We start from the raw sequence: 17534 nt of genomic DNA on the forward strand, positions 1-17534 counted from the left end.
TATATCACTGATTTGCATTGACATAAAGCAACACATTATAAATCCTCAGTAATCAAAGAATATTGTCAGAGTTACATTGATATTGTCATAACAGACAGTAACTCGGCCCATCTTTCACGTCATAATGAGATAAGAGTACTGCTCCTCTCTGTGTCCATAGGAGTTGCATGCATAACAACACATATGACTTCAGTCTTTCTATTGGCAGCAGTAGTGAGTTCAGGCTGGTTTCCGTTATGGGGCCTCACTTGCTCTATGGTGTTATGAAAACTGGGATTGTTCTCTGGCGTCTGTCAGCACTTGAAGAATGTTGAGAAAGGAAGACCAGACCTTTTTTTTTACCCCACTGGAGAGATGAGATGGGCCAAATGGGACTCTGGAAAGGCTCACCAGGCGCCGCCAGACCCATATGTTTAGCCCAGGTCTTATATTTGTCTGAAGCAATCCACTACTGGTTGTAACAGAAGGTCAATAAACCATTTATCTGGCCTTCCTGTCCTCAACCAACATCTAACATTAACAACATCATCAGTTATGAATCCCACTAAAAATAATGATTCCTGTTCAATATGAATTTCCTGAGTTGACACATGATCAAAAGTAATATGTCTATGAAAACCTAATGTATTTGAATGTATCTTTTCTAAAATATCCCCCTTAAACCTTTCAGCTGTGTCCTTCTCTACATGGCCCCTGGGCAATATGAAGCTCATAGTTAGGGTTAAGGGTTAGGATGATGAACACTGGCATGGGCACTGGGCAGAGAGAGGTCAGGGTGTTAGAAGGGTTAAGTATTTTTGTTTTGATTTGTTGTATTGTGTGGTGGCCCCTCCCCTGAGGTCCGTGGCCCTGGGGCCGTTATAAATAGTCCCGTGGGCTCCCCCTGCTCTGACAGTGAGGCTAAATGTCTGCAGGACATGCTCAACCTTTGTCTATCAATGTTCCTCTACTAACCACCAGCAGGGTTGGCATATCGAGACCAACGCTCCGCTCCACACAGACAGGACACAGGTCTCTATGACTAGACTAGACAGAAAGCGACGTTGTAGGTCATTGGAAGTCAGTAAAGTTAGTGACTCCTAGAGAGTTGCATGTGGAACTGTTGTTTAAGTGCGGAAGCATCTTTAGGTTTAGAGAGGCACTTTATGCTTTTAAGTTTGCTGTCTTGTTTTTTGTTTATACTACCTTGAAGGCATCACTGAGATAGTCATTATTGATACGGTAAACAGAGCTTGGTGACTCAGAAGGAGAATACACATTTTCTCCTGTTTTCGCTCCTCTTTTCATCCCTCCATTGCTTTGGGGTAGCCTCTTGACTTTTTGGCCACAATGTGGGAGTTCCGGTCCATGTCGTTCTGGCGGGCAGTGTTTGCCGAGTTCTATGGCACCATGTTCTTTGTGTTCTTTGGTCTGGGGGCGGCTTTGCGCTGGACCACCGGGCCCCACAACGTTCTCCATGTGGCCTTTTGCTTCGGCCTGGCCGCTGCCACCCTCATCCAGTCCATCGGTCACATCAGCGGGGGACACATCAACCCGGCCGTCACCTTCGCCTACCTGATTGGCTCCCAGATGTCCCTGTTCCGCGCCTTTTTCTACATTGTGGCCCAGTGTCTGGGGGCGCTGGCCGGGGCCGCTGTGCTCTATGGGGTCACCCCCAACAACATGAGGGGAAACCTGGCACTCAACACGGTAAGACTACCTGACCAATGACAGGTGATGTAGGAATGAACCAGGGTTGGGGTCAATTCCATTTCAATTAGGTCAATTCAGCTGAATTTAAATGGAATTGATCACAACCCTGATAAGAAAGTCTGTGGAGACAATCACACATTTCAGAGTTCCATTGTCATCTGCCATGAATAAATGAAATTAACTTGACAGGTGATAAAGAACATCTGTGTGTGTAACCACAACTTCTTTCTTTTTACTCTGTTCTACATTGTAGAATAATAGTGAAGACATCAAAACTATGAAATAACAGATATGGAATCATGTAGTAACCAAAAAAGTGTTAAACGAATCAAAATATGTTTTATATTTGAGATTCTTCTAAGTAGCCTTGATGACAGCTTTGAACACTCTTGACATTCTCTCATGGGGAATGCTTTTCCAACAGTCTTGAAGGAGTTCCCAAATATGCTGAGCACTTGTCATCAAGGCAAAGGATGGTTACTACATGATTCCATATGTGTTACTTCATAGTTTTGATGTATTCACTATTATTCTACAATGTAGAAAATAGTAAAAAATAAAGAAAAGCCCTGGATAGAGTAGGTGAGTTCAAACTTTTGACTGGTACCGTAAATATATATATTTGAACAACGTTAGATGTTATGAATAGTTAATAGTCATAAAATATCTGTTATTAAATGTGTACAAAAACACCACTCCACTTTAGAATGCATGCGCAATGTAAGATGTGCCAATTATACTTTTTTAGTGAGCTATTTTTATGCCTTCAAGGTTTAACCTATTGATTGATTGACTGACTGTTAGAGTTTTTCATACCGGCCAATGGAGTAGAAATAACTTCAAAAAGTGAACAGTAATCATTCATTCAACTGTCTGTTCTATCTCGTCCCCCTTCTCCAGCTGCAGCCAGGTATCAGCCTGGGCATGGCCACCACCATGGAGGTGTTCCTCACCCTGCAGCTGGTTGTCTGCATCTTCGCTGTGACAGATGAGAGGCGTAATGGACGCCTGGGCTCTGCCGCCCTAGCCATCGGCTTCTCTGTCCTCATAGGACACCTGCTGGGGGTAAATATATAAAATATATGTTTATTGACCATAGAATACAGGGAATTGTATTGGGTGAAAATGGGCTTAGACACAGGGTTGGGTTGGTTGAAGCTTCAAGATTTTTAGCACTTTAAAAATGTTGTATTTACTTAACTTTTTTGACAACTGTTTTTAATAACTTGTAATAATGATGACAGAGCAATAAACTAAACTAAGAGACATAGGCTTGGAGTGGGGTGGTAAGAGACCATTATGACTCATTATGATATGATCGGGGCTAGGTTTCCCAAATGCGGTGTAGCACTAAGATCATCTTAATTCCATTGAAATTGAGTGGACGAAACATGATTTTAGTGCTACAATACGATGCTTTTGGGAAACCTGGCCCTGAACAATATAGAACACCAGTCAAAGTGGGATATTTAGGGATAGGTCAATTCCAATAATGTATATGAGTAGATGATGTCAGAAGCAGGAATGCCTGATTAAATATGGGAATCCCCATCTCTGTGACTACAAAAGAGAAGGGGTGTGTAATCCATTGTTTTGATGGGGTTGGTCAGGACTCTAGATAGACCAATATGAGGGCGTTAAAAAGTACTATTGTATGATGTAGGTAGGTTTCTCACCACGGCACTCTACATACTGTTACCAAAATATAACCCTGGTCTATTCTCTTTGATATAGATGTACTACACTGGTACTGGAATGAACCCTGCCAGGTCCTTCGCCCCTGCTGTCCTGGTCAGAAACTTTGTCAACCACTGGGTAAGACACTTTGTTCACACCTTACAAAGCCACAACGTACAGCAATTTAAAGATTTTACAATAATTTAGAGCAATTTGCAGCAACTTACAATATGTTGTTTGGAGTTTAGAACTGTGAAATAGCTAGATGAACTCACCAACACATTCCCCTTTCTATCTCTCTCTTTGTGTCTCTGTCTCCCTCTCCGGTCTGGTCTGGTCCTGTGCCAGGTGTACTGGGTGGGTCCGATGATTGGTGGTGCTATGGGAGCTATTATCTATGATTTCATGCTGTTTCCCCGCATGCGCGGTCTCTCTGAGAGGATGGCCATACTGAAGGGCACCAGGCCCCCAGAGGCTGAGAGCCAGCAGGACACCCGAGGAGAGGCCATTGAGCTCAAGACTCAGGCCCTATAAGCCTGGTGGAAGAAGGTTGGCTTTTTGAACCCCCTATCCCCCTATTCTGTACCCAAACCCCCTCCGAACCCTCAACCCCACCCAACACACACGCACACACATACCTCTTCCCCCCCCTTCCCATTTAACCCACCCACACACATAGTACATATGGACCATAGACACAAACCCTCCTCACCCTCACAACAATTCCACCTTCCTCACCATCCTCATTCTCACTCTGCTGATCCAGAAACAGCCCTAACCACCCTCCAACACTCCACCACTGACCCTCACCCATACCTCCCCCCTTGGACTGCAGGATAAAGACGTAGGGTAAGAAGAGGACTTAGTTGCCACTGGAGAAAGCACCCTGCTGTGGCCTGTGGTGTAGGGAATGGGTCACTCCTGGCTGACCAGGTGGCTATAACTGCTCAGGACAGGGGCATCTCTCTCTCTCTCTTTCTCTCTCGCTCGTTTGTAGTCTGCTAGGAGTGAAGCTACAGTAGAGCAGTGGACTTCTGCATGCTTTTTCAATTTTTTCCTCCAGTTTGAATCTCTCCCTTGTGTTTTTTTTGTTTTTGTTTCATGAAACTTCGGGAACCTGACATGTATGTTATATTATCCCTTTAAAGCAATTATGAGGATTTTATTCGACTCAAATTCCATTTTCAAGTCTTGCGTGTGTTGTGTGTGCGTGTTGTGTGCCTGTTTTAGCAAACCATTTTTATTCTGGCCTTTTTTCATTACCACAATTCCTTTGTTCGTTATCATGCTTTGTTGTCTTTATTCATCACGCTGTAGCCTATTCTAAGGGAAAGAAGCATCCTTTGCCCCCCTCCTCCTTCATTGATTTTGCTACAGTAAAGTTCTGATTCACTAGTAGTTTTACAGACAACATGTTTAGAGTGCTCCCCTTCAATTTTTCAAAGCCCTTCAATTTTTGCGTTGAAGTTCAATTGTTCTGTGTCTGTATCTCTTCAAGGGGAGCACAAACACAGTCAGATTTATATCAGAATAAACACACAACACACAAAATTGAACAGGTCTTTTGTTAACTCAATCTCCATCTCTATTTAAACACATCTTGAAAGGGGGATACCTAGTCAGTTGTACAACTGAATGCATTCGACTGAAATGTGTCTTCCGCATTTAACCCAACCCCTTTGTCATCGGCGCCCGGGGAACAGTGGGTTAACTGCCTTGCTCAAGGGCAGAATGACAGATTTTTACCTTGTCAGCTCGAGGATTCGATCCAGAAACCTTTCGGTTACTGGCGCAAGTCTCCTACTGCAAAGCTACCAAATTGTACATTATTATACATTTTTTACTACAAAATTCCACTTCTTTGACCTGTTGGCTCTCCTTGACTTCGATACAGCCATGTTAAGTGCCTAAGAAGATAAAAGGGTTTTTACTGTATGCAGTTCAGTACCAGTATTGTCTGTACCAGACTGTTACGTTTTACTCCGTTTCTGGAATGCCTTTTTTTTCCATTAAAGCTTGTGCCCTCGGATTTATGTACAGACGTGTGACAGCTAGATTGGCTTTCATTTCGTGTCATTTTATGTAATAACAACAACAACAAAAAACCTGACTGGCTTTGTTATGTGGATCAAGCTCGTTTTCTTAGTTGATTGTAGTTCTTTCTTATACATAACCTTTTAAAGAAAAAAAAATCACCCAAATGTGGCTGAAAACCAAAATGAGTGCATGATGATGCAGTGGCTTCTTGCTGGTGTTAGCAGACACCTGGTGCGTTTTCTCTTCTCTCTAAGGGGAGAGGTTCTCTTTTCTCTCTAGGGGAAGCGGGATCGATTTAAGATCAGGGAGTTATTTTCAGTGTACCGGTAAGTCCATCCACCTCTCTGATATCTAGTCTGTTTTGCCCGCCCTCAGGTTCTTATAACCTGGTCCTAGTTCTGTTTGTGCTATGTTGCCACCAAGTTAGTAAGACAGCACAAACAGATCTGAAACCAGGCTATGGTTCTTAAACCTGGGGGGTAAAAACAGAGAAGAATCGAGAAGATAATCACCTAAACTGAGGCGATTTAATTCTTTAGCTTTGTGTTACTAGGTGTGGACGTGAGGTAAACTAAATGTGCACCTGTATGATCTCTTCATAACATCTGCATCAGAGGGACATTAAACTTGGAGGTCAAACCCCCCTTTTTTGACTCCTAAGTCCTACTCTTCCCTCCATTCCTCCTTTCTGCTTTCACACCCTACCTCCTCCCGCTGTTTACAAGGCGGCCATTTTGTGTTCCGATCTAAAGGTGACAGGACAGTTGATGCTGCAGGGACTCTTGTGATGTGATGGAGGTGTACTGCGGTGTTGAACCAGCTCATAGTGTTATTACAAACCACTTCCATTTTCACTACTTGATAGAGCAGTAAACTGAACAAGACATGAAGCTGATTGTCCTTTTACATTCACTTTCATTTCGCTTGATTCCTCCAGCGGTAGATAGAATAGATTTCCTTCCTTATTTTAGTTTATGACTTATGTTGAACATTTTGAAATTAAAAGAATTATGTTTGTATTCCATTGAAAAGCTTTGTGATGTACAGTGTAAAATGTTATTTTTTAATTGACCATGATTGTTGAAACTGGATGGATAGACAATATAATTTCAAATCTATACAATGTCTCCTCTTTGGCCATTTGGTTATGAAAGGTATGGGAAAAGACGTGATACAGTATAACAATATGCTTGGATCCTATCAAGAACATATTATAAACATACTTTCATAATCAGAGAACCCTGGATTTATTATTTTATATGTAAAAAAAAAAAAACTTCCTAAAATTCAGATTCTTCTGTCGGTCTGTTTTTTTCTAGATTGAACTGTAGGAAAAAAACGTTTTGATGTTCATTATTACCAGGGAGATAGATGACAGGTGTGTTATATCTTTATTTTCACAAAACTCTCAATTTTACACAAATATCTTTTGGTAAATGATGGGCACTGTCTCTACTGTTCATTTAGGGTACTAAATTCAATAATATAAACTCAATTGGCTCCAATCCCCTTGAACCGAATATACATTATTTCTAACCAAATTGTAAAATCTAACCGCAATATAAATTTGATATTTATTAACTCCAACAGGGATTGAATTTATGTACGTAAAAATGGACCTGGAATTAATGGTTTGTGCATACATCTTTGATAAGGAGAATATTACCAACATTAAGACCTCAATTAGTGTGTGTTAGTGTTTCCTAAAGTCTCATATTAGTCTCTCAATGGCACACAGTTGTGACATTTAGCATGCTCCTAGACCTACTCAACAGCAAGTCATTTTATTGAGGAAAATGAAAACTTCAAGTGGGACTGTCCAAAAGGTAAGGTATCCTAGACTGGCAGCACATAATATTGATATGATGGTTCCTAATTTGAATAGATTCTCTCAAAAGCCTGTATCTGGGTTTGTAGCCATGGTAGACCATCAGCACTACCTGGTGGCCAGAGGATGTATAAGCATGTAAGTGACAATGCTGAAATAACAAATGATCTTTGTTCATACCTTCTATAGGAGACATGTTATTCTCCCTTTAAGTAGCAAGAGACACTGTATTAAACCGGGCAACCTCCAAACATCAACTTAGTCTCAGACAGTTTATTAGAAATACGGAAACAAAAATTCCCCTGCATTTAACAAACTGAAATGTATTGAACCTGATCTGCAAAAAAAAAGAAAAAAAAAAGTTGCCGAAACATAGTAGTGCATTTGCTTTAACACTTGCAAATTAAATTAGGTAATTTATTGACAAGTTATATTTTTGTTATGTTTCTGCACCCCTTTGAAAATAGAATAAATAATATTTTTGACATCTGCTCCTACACTTTTGTTTGATACAAAAATGTCCAAAATGTTGAAATAAACTACCGGTATATCCTTTGAAAATGTTCGGTATTTACATTAATATATACTAAAGAAAAAACATCCTCGCAAAATGCGATTGCACGGAAAGGTTGTATCATTATAACTTACAACTTAAGTTATACTGTAAAATAAGGTTAACATGCATATTCATTTAAATACCTCAATATTTAAAATCAATGAATGAACTATTACCTGTAATATTTGCATGTTAATGTACACTGGGAAAATATTTGCTTGGAGTTAAAACTATAGATACATAACAAAAATTTAACTGAAACAAAATGAACAATAAAATGGGACATTTTTAATTTAAAAAAGAAACTATTTTATTGAAAATAGACGGTTGTTTAGAAACCTGCTTTTTCCCCCTAATTTACAATTCACAAATATGTCTAAATTCAATACGTAACCTCACAGACATTATTAAATAAAAAAGGGAGAGGTGGGGTGTAACTAAGATATTATCCCATGAGAGCAGGGCCACATTCAGCAGGCAAACATTGTCAAACGTTGCAGATAGAAATAGCATGAATAGAACCGACATGATTCCTTAACTCTACATGTCAGAGGCGTGTGTGATCTACATTACGTATTTCAATCTGAATGTTCCACAACGTGGCCCCTGGTTAAGTTAAAGGATGATATAACTAAACCCCACAACAACACATCATGGAAACAACCACATTTTCCATGCAGAATTAGAACAGCACCACACTAGGACAGTGGCTAAAGAATGCTCTGGTGTCATGTTACGACAGACAGTCTTTCGTCAGCAAGTTTCCTGTGATGTTTGGAAAACTGGTGACGTTTCCTCCTTTCAAATACGGCTACCAATAACTCATCTCTAACTTCTCTCTTCAACCGACCTTTGGAGACTTTACTTCCTTATTGTCATCGGTTACAAAACTTCCTTTAATGCTCCCATTACTCCAAGTCTGGCATCTCTGAAAAGTTAGAAGACTTAAGGTAAAAAGTTAATCTACCAATTCCACAACATCACTCATGTGTGGATGGTATGAGGATTTTCAAGAAACGTAAAATTAAATGTACTGTGAAAATGCTCAAGAATGTCTGCTTGCTACATTCTTTGGTCGTGTGCTAAAATGTTATCAAAACTTACTTTCATCATCACTGTCGTGCTGTAAATAAAAGAAATTGACGATTAGTGTCAAATTTACTCGAAACTGCAAAACATAAAAGCAAGTAGATATCCTTTTCCTTACATCATCATATACAGTAACGTTACATGTTTGCAATTCCTTTGATATTTGCTGTAAAGTTAATTTGGAGATAACAAAAAAAAGAAGAGAGAAACACAAACCTCTTTTAGACCTTCTATACCACCCATGCCCAGATCTGGCATACCGTCTTCTCCTCCCATCGTGTTCATCATCTGAAAATAAGAGAAAACAATCACTGTTTGGACATAAAAAATAAAAAACTACAATAATTGAACACATTTAAAAACATTGCACACTTTGTGCAACATGACATGCTTGCTTTTGCTTGCCTCTGAGAATTTGTCGAAACTGGACAGATCCTCATCAGAATCATCTTCCCAGTCTTTCCAGTTGTTGAAGTCGACACCCAGCCATTGAAACTGTGGAAAACAAAACAGACATCCCAAATCAACATTTTAACCAACATTTAAGACAAAATGCCCCTCTTATGTGATCTTAGTCTCAGAGTAGGAGTGCTGATCAGTTTGACCTTTTTGATGAATAAGATACATGAACATGAGGGATGTAATCCTAGATCAGCACTCTTACTCCGAGACACTTTCTGAAGAAGAGCCCAGAAATACAAAACAGAAGAGGGAATGTAGAATATTGTACCAAAACATTTCTGACCTTTGCCTTGTCCTTCGTTAACCGTGGCCATGCAATACCCGCCTTTGCTTTCTTTAGACAACACAACACAGACCTGTCTGTACGTTTGTGCTTGGACTCCTACAAGGAGAAGAAGAGAGATGCTCATAATATATTACAAGTCATTTTGTATGAGGGATCATCTTTTCATCCTATTTAACATCCAGGTCATTGCAGTTGGTGATTCAGCAGCTAAATGAAAAAAAGAATACTTACATTGGGGTCAATTGAGTCGAAAAGGTCCAATTCATTTTGGTGTTTGAGGTTTTCAATCCCTCCAACACAACTGAAAAGACAGAACAGAGTAAAATACAGTGACTTCAGAAAGTATTCATACCCCTTGACTTACTTCACATTTTGTTGTGTTAGTCTGAATTAAAAATGGATTAAATATATATATTTGTTCATCCATCTACACACAATACCCCATAATGAAAGTGAAAACAAATGTATTGATAATTAAATACAGAAATCTCATTTACAGAAGTATTCACACCCCTGAGTCAATACTTTGTAGAAGTACCTTTGGTAGCGATTACAGCCATGTCTTTCTGGGTAAATATCTAAGAGCTTTCCACACCTGGATTGTGAAACATTTTCCCATTATTCTTTAAAAAAAATGTAGTTCTGTGAAATTGGTTGTTGATCATTGCTAAACAGCCATTTTCAGGTCTTGCCAGATTTTAAAGTAGATTTAAGTCAAAACTGTAACTCAGTCAGGAACACTTGCTGCCTTCTTGGTAAGCAACTCCAGTGTATATTTAGCCTTGTGATTTAGGTTATTGTCCAGTGTCTGGTAGAAAGCAGACTGAACCAGGTTTTCCACTAGGATTTCGCTCCATTCAGTTTCATTTATATCCTGAAAAACTCCCAAATCCTTAACGATTACAAGCATACCCATAACATGCTGCAGCCACCACTATGATTGAAAATATGGAGTGTGGTACTCAGTAATGTGTTGTATTTACCCCAAACATAACACTTTGTATTCAGGTCAAAAGGTGATTTGATTTGCCACATTTTTGTAGTATTACTTTTGGTGCCTTGTTGCAAACAATGTATGTTTTGGAAAATGTGTATTCTGTACAGGCTTCCTTATTTGCCCTCTGTCAATTAGGTTAGTATTGTGGAGTAACTACAATGTTGTTGATCCTTCCTCAGTTCTCTCTTATCACAACCATTAAAGTCTGACTGTTTTAAAGTCACCATTGGCTTCATGGGTTAGGGCGGTTTCCTTCCTCTCCAGCAACTGAGATAGGCAGGACGCCTGTATCTTTGCAGTGACTGGGTGCATTGATACACCATCAAAGTGTAATTAATAACTTCACCATGCTCAAAGGGATAGTCAAGTCAAGGGGTGTGAATACTTTCTGAAGGCACTGTAGATGAACGGTTTGCTCATTCAGACAGTAAGGGCCGATAAATGTCATCTTATTCCTGGACTAAAAGGAAAATAAATATTATTTTTAGTCCAGGAAGGATTAGGTTTAATCTGTGTCCGGGAAACTGCTTCTGCAAGTGCAATAGGCGTAATTTATGGACAGCTCACAATTGACCCTAACATCAGTGTCAATTAAACTGCAGTGTGTCCCGGGTAATGGTGAAGCAGCTTACCGAAAATCAAGTTTTGATTTTTCAAACTTTACTTTAAGATCTTTGCTGTCTTCTACCAGGAACTCAATGAACACTGAGTCCCTTCTGTCAAACCACTTTGCTGTTGCTGGCTGCCTATTGGACAATAGAGAAGAGAGAAGACTTATTAGTCCAATACAAAGCAACGGCCAATGTCTTCTAGGTTCTGTTCATAAAATCCAAACATAAAGATTTGGGAAATTGCAAACCCATCATTAGGAAATTGGGATGGAAAACAATGAAGGGATACTTTCATTTTGGATGCAAAGCTGAATAATTTGCTGTTTAGAAAGCAGTCTCCGGGTCTGTTGCATGCGTCATCAGGAGAAACAGAAAAAGCATGCACGTTTATACTTGATCAGGTGGCTCATTGTCACTGGTCTCTGCCCTTATTTCAGTGGTTTTAATGGCAATTCCTAATGGTTATTCTTGGCTAACCAGATCCAACACCCTTCCATATGTTAATTAATGAGCTAGCTAGACAGGTCACATGGAATGTCACTCCAACTTGCAAGCCAGTAACGTTTGCTAGGCTAGTCTATTTGCAAGGAAATAGCTAGCCCACGTGAATAAAGGACTATCTGCTCATGTAACCGTTGTGGAGAACTAAAGCCCAGCATTACTGATAATATCTCATTACGGCTCAAATGAGACTTTTCCGGGCGTGTAAAGCTGACAATTCGACTAGAGTGAACTGACAAGCGCTCCATTCATTCCCACTAATCGTAACCCCATGTGCATGGAGGCAGCATGTAGGCCTAACGTTAGCTAGCTACGGTTAGCTAAAGCTATAGCGTTGCAGTTTATGTCCCGTGGACAAAATGTACTTTTATTGCAGAGTTGCTATACATACATGTCGGAGCATTCCAGACAAGTAACGTTGGCTAGCTAACATAGCTAAGCTCTGAGTAGCAAAACTTGAAGCTAGCTATGGCTAAATTGCTAGCACGCTACCCTGCATTCGCAAGGGTGGCCATTGCTTTGAACGCTAGCTCTCTCATTCGACCCTCCATCCCACACTTACATATCTTGCTATCTAGTTCTTTCCGCTCCAAAAAGGCAGTATTCGTCACAATGTGCTGTTGGATAATCGAGTTCAATCCGTAGCTAAATATGACAGGGCAAAATGTTTCCTCGTTCTCCTGCGCAATGACGTATCTCTCGAAATCGCTGGTTTCACTATCACCGTCTGGAGACCTTTCTGGATCATTCTCTCGTGCCGGGGGAAGTTTCTTGCGCGCGCTTTACCTGAAGCCTAGGTTGAACGCCGTTACCGTGGCAACACGCACACACATGATCTGTAACATTTCAACGATTTCACCTGTACAACGCAGGTGTGTACGAACAGGTGTTACGTGTGTAATTATTTTTTTTAAATACATATATATACATGTGATTTTTGTATTTAATTACCAATAAATGGGAAACATAAATACACTAAACAGAAACAAAATCTTCCATCTCCTTTATTTTACCAGGTAAATTGACTGAGAACACGTTCCCATTTGCAGCAACGACCTGGGGAATAGTTACAGGGGAGAGGAATGAGCCAGTTGTAAACTGGGGATTATTAGGTGACCATGATGGTATGAGGGCCAGATTGGGAAATTTAGCCAGGACACCGGGGTTAACACCCCTACTCTTAATATAAGTGCCATGGGATCTTTAATGACCTCAGAGAGTCAGGACACTCGTTTAACGTCCCATCCGAAAGACAGCACCCTACACAGGGCAGTGTCCCCAATCACTGCCCTGTGGCATTGGGATATGTTTTTAGACCAGAGGAAAGAGTGCCTCCTACTGGCCCTCCAACACCACTTCCAGCAGCATCTGGTCTCCCATCCAGGAACTGACCAGGACCAACCCTGTTTAGCTTCAGAAGCAAGCCAACAGTGGTATGCAGGTTGGTATGCTGCTGGTTCCTTATTCAACAACTTTATTTCTAGCCTTGATATAAATTCAGACAACGTCTATTAAAAGGTTGGACTGGACCTGGTTCTCATGGTTGTTAGGTGTTTACATGGTCAGCTCCTGCAAAGAAGAATTCAAAAGGTTTTTGCATTTTAGGAGATTCCAACATTGAATAGAACAGAATATAATCTAGAACTGTAATGTCCAGATGTGCCTGTAATCACCTTACAACATAGAAATCAAAGAAAAACGTAAATTACACATGATATTACATTTACAACAGATTGACAACCAATTAAATATTCTTACCATGATGGCATTGACGATGTCATTGTTGCTTTTGAGCGCTCATATAGCCTTCAGTCGAGACACATTGGCTTGTGACATCACCAGTTCAATGTCCTTCACGGCTGTCTCATCAACCTGCAAAGCATGATGGAACACATTGGTAGTGAATAAGGAACTGCTTATACTGTTAGAGCATAATGAGGAAGTAAAAACTGCTGACGTCATAAACAATGTTTTATGATAGTTAAGTAAACGCCAGAGGATGTAGGTTGGAACAAGCCTGGTTCAAGATCTGACAGAACAGCACAAACAGATATGGGGCCACACTAACTTCAACCCTTCACCTCTTCCTCTCTGCTCTCCTCTTGTATACTGTGGGCTTCTGTGTGTTCTCCTGGATGCTGGACGTTCTGTCTTCTCCCTGGACCTTGAACTTCTCTGCTGCTGCCAGCTGAGCTTGTTGGGACAACTCCTCAATCTGGAAGAAAAGGAAATCCACTCTCAGAAAACAGAATTGCAAGAATATCTCTAATTCATAAAGAACTTAACATAAATACTTTAATAAATAAATTGCTTATGGCATTTATAGCAATTTTATAAGGTATTTGTAAACTATTTGAAAGTAATCACGTCCGATCTGAAATGAGAAGACACACTTTTTCAGATCCAACCAAGATGCAATGGATAAATTATTCTCCTCGCGTTTCTGATTACTACTTAACCCTTGTGTGGTTACATTTTCAATGTTTACTAAAATATTTATTATACAATTCATATATTTTTTAATTAACCTGAGACTCATTGGCCTTGGCTAATTTTCTGTGACGAACATGTAAAAGATTAAATTTTCATTGAGTGCACACCCCCCTACACATTTATATTACATATGTGGTTATCCAAGTGTAATAAAAGTGTGGAAAGGTGGGTGTGTAGGTACAAACACATCAAAATTAAACAAAAATGTTTGCTGTGGGACTTCACTCTTGTCTTCCTCCTCCCTGGGCCTGCTGTTTCAACATAGTGCCAAGAACCTGTCTGTCTGTCTCCCTGCCCGTCTGCCTGTCTCCAACTTTTCTCGCACTCTTTACCCTTTGTAGTGCGTGAAACTACACAAATCAAATCAAATGTATTTATAAAGCCCTTCTTACATCAGCTGATATCTCAAAGTGCTGTACAGAAACCCAGCCTAAAACCCCAAACAGCAAGCAATGCAGGTGTAGAAGCACAATGTCTTTACAATACATTATTTCGATACATTGTGAAAAATTCTGTATTTTCCCACACTCTACCCCAGCCGGTACAAATTGGGACACAACAAATAAATAGCTTTGCATGTGTGGCTCCATACCACAATCAATCAGTATGGCAAAAATAATCTCTTAGAAATCATTTTTGCAGAGAGAGAAGCTAGTGTTTTCCAAATATGAAGATCATGTCTCTGTCAATTCGGAGTCTGACAGTGAGTTGGAAGAAGAGGAGAAGATTGACCCTCAGCCAGCCCCAGGACCAGCCCATCAGCAGCCAGCCCCAGGACCAGCCCATCAGCAGCCAGCCCCAGGACCAGCCCATCAGCAGCCAGCCCCAGGACCAGCCCATCAGCAGCCAGCCCCAGGACCAGCTCATCAGCAGCCAGCCCCAGGACCAGCCCATCAGCAGCCAGCCCCAGGACCAGCCCATCAGCAGCCAGCCCCAGGACCAGCCCATCAGCAGCCAGCCCCAGGACCAGCCCATCAGCAGCCAGCCCCAGGACCAGCCCATCAGCAGCCAGCCCCAGGACCAGCCCAACAGCAGCCAGCCCCAGGACCAGCCCATCAGCAGCCAGCCCCAGGACCAGCCCTTCAACAACCAGTTCATCAGCAGCCTGCAGGAGGAGAAATAAGCATGTTAAAAAAAATGGTGTAAATGAATGGTCTTCTTGTCCAAGGAATGAGCCACCCCGCATGGCTGTCAATTTGATAAAACTAGGGATAAAACTAGGGCCGACGCAGATGTCGGTTACGCATGTGCAGGACATAAAGTCTTATTTTGAACTGTTCATCCCAGACACCATCCAGAAAATCATTCTGGGCCGCACTAATTCGGAGGGAAGGCACATTTTTGTAGAGAGATGGAAGGAAATTGACCAAACTCATTTACGTGGATACTTTGGGGTTCGTATCCTTGCTGGTGTTTTCAGATCCAATGTGGAATCCACAGACTCCCTATGGGATGCAGAAACTGGCAGATAACTTTTCGATGCTACAATGTCTCTGGAAAACTTCCACATTATTTTCAGGATTATCCGGTAAGATAACTGAGACACCAGACCAGCTCGGCGGTAGAGAGACAAGCTAGCTGCAATCAGGTCAGTGTGGGACAAGTGGGTGGACAGCCTTCCCCTGTTTTACAACCCAGGGCCCAACGTTGATGAGCAGCTTATGCCATTTAGGGGCCACTGCCTCTTCAGGCAGTACATACTGTCTAAACCCTCAAAATATGAAATCAAGATCTGGGCTGCCTGTGATGCTGCTTCATCATATGTGTGGAACTTGCAAGTGTATATGGCGAAGCCAGATGGAGGAGCCCCTGAGAATAATCAAGGGATGCAGGTTGTCCTGGACGTGACACAGGGACTCCGTGGCCACAACATCACATGCAATAAAAAATGTACTTCGCACAAGCTGGGACAGGAGCTCCTCAAGAGGAAGTTGACTGGCCACTTGTGATATTCTTCAAATCTTGGACATCATCTGAATGGCATTGAACCAAGATTGGAACAGAAGGAAGCTCCAGAAGAGACGGCTCTTTCTTGAGGAGCTGGGAAAGGCATTGGTAAGACCTCAAATCCAGAGTAGGCAACATATCCCAAGGACCACAGCTTCTGCAGCCATCGTGAGGAGGATTCTGGAGGAGGATGCTGGTGCCCCATCTGCCCGACCCACAGAACCAACAACTCCAATACCGGAAGTAAGTGTGAGTGATGTTGTTGCATGTGTGTGTGTCTGACTCTCCTGCCTTGGCCTGCTGTAACTATATATGTGAGTGAGTGAGATGTTAGTACAATTCCTGAACTGAAGTGTTTTCATCATTCTAGATTGCAGCCGGTAGCATCAAGAAGGACAGTAGACACAGATTAAGTGCAAAAAATAAATTTGCAACACACAGTAAAACTGTGTGTGTAGTCCGGCCTTAATTTGTGTTCAATGGGGCACATTTATAATTTCCATAAAATACTGTATGTAAAATTTTTCCTTCCAATTTGTTTAGTTCAAAGCAATAAACATCAATAGTGATGAAAACCGATTTGTTTACAAAAATCACATTTTATCAACAACAAAAAACGAATTGTGCTTTTATTTATAAATGTGATCTAGCAGAGAAAACATCTAAGTATTAAGTATTTTTGCGTAAATTGTTATGGCTGTTTTGTTTTAAAAACCCAATAACATTGGGTGAACATTGGGTGAATAACAGAAACATAAACACCACACAATGGTTCAAATAGTGTCACTTGCCTCAGCTTCCCCGAAGAAAATGTATGCGTCGGAGGCGGAGCTGTTGTAGACGTCTGGCTTGGGGATGACAAACAGGATGTTCTTGGACTTCCTGATGTTAACCCTGGTTATGCCCATCACCTGGCCTGGTGTTGATAGAGAAGATCATTGCTTTATTCTCCATAGAAAACTTGTTGTCCATAGGAAACGTATTGCCTATAGTGTGCAAGAAACACATTGTCCGTAGGAAACTGATCTGAAAGTCATTACAACCATTAAAAAGGGCCCCACCAGAGGGCAAGGCCGACCCCTATTTCAACATAATTCCTGTCCTAGAGTGGAAATGCTTGTTTTGGTTCCACCTCTGAAGAATTACATAGCAGTGATTTCCAGGTTGAGTGGAGAAACAACAAAAAGGGGCATTGACAACAGTAGGTGTAGCTAGCTAGCATGCTAACCTTATCTTGCTATTTTATACTATCTGTTGTTGCTGTTTTTTATTTTTTACTACACCGTATACAAAAGATTAGCCAGCTGTCTAGGCTATGGCTGGTTCTGGAGCTGGATTTGTCATAAGCATTTAGGGGA

General features: G+C 41.1%; 2 protein-coding genes and 1 long non-coding RNA gene across 3 annotated transcripts; 1 reads left to right on the forward strand and 2 right to left on the reverse strand.

Moving 5' to 3' along the window:
- Window positions 1–877: 877 nt before the first annotated feature.
- LOC110491930 (lens fiber major intrinsic protein-like) lies at window positions 878–6425 on the forward strand. Its single transcript, XM_021565806.2, has 4 exons — window positions 878–1689; window positions 2593–2757; window positions 3427–3507; window positions 3718–6425. The coding sequence occupies exons 1-4, from the start codon at window positions 1330–1332 to the stop codon at window positions 3901–3903; spliced, it is 792 nt and encodes a 263-aa protein (XP_021421481.1). The 5' UTR covers window positions 878–1329; the 3' UTR covers window positions 3904–6425.
- Window positions 6426–8075: 1650 nt separating this feature from the next.
- On the reverse strand, window positions 8076–12560 carry LOC110491931 (prostaglandin E synthase 3). Its single transcript, XM_021565807.2, has 8 exons — window positions 12299–12560; window positions 11257–11370; window positions 9859–9928; window positions 9625–9723; window positions 9285–9374; window positions 9096–9167; window positions 8895–8913; window positions 8076–8718 (listed from the first exon to the last, which is right to left on the reverse strand). Coding segments are annotated over exons 1-8 (486 nt in total). The 5' UTR covers window positions 12301–12560; the 3' UTR covers window positions 8076–8698.
- A 502-nt stretch (window positions 12561–13062) lies between these two features.
- On the reverse strand, window positions 13063–14012 carry LOC110492900. Its single transcript, XR_002469092.2, has 3 exons — window positions 13818–14012; window positions 13495–13608; window positions 13063–13305 (listed from the first exon to the last, which is right to left on the reverse strand). It is a non-coding gene; the product is annotated as an uncharacterized LOC110492900 (long non-coding RNA).
- Between the last annotated feature and the right edge of the window lie 3522 nt (window positions 14013–17534).

This window comes from Oncorhynchus mykiss, chromosome 16, assembly GCF_013265735.2.
Source record: "Oncorhynchus mykiss isolate Arlee chromosome 16, USDA_OmykA_1.1, whole genome shotgun sequence".
Taxonomy (NCBI): Eukaryota; Metazoa; Chordata; class Actinopteri; order Salmoniformes; family Salmonidae; genus Oncorhynchus; species Oncorhynchus mykiss.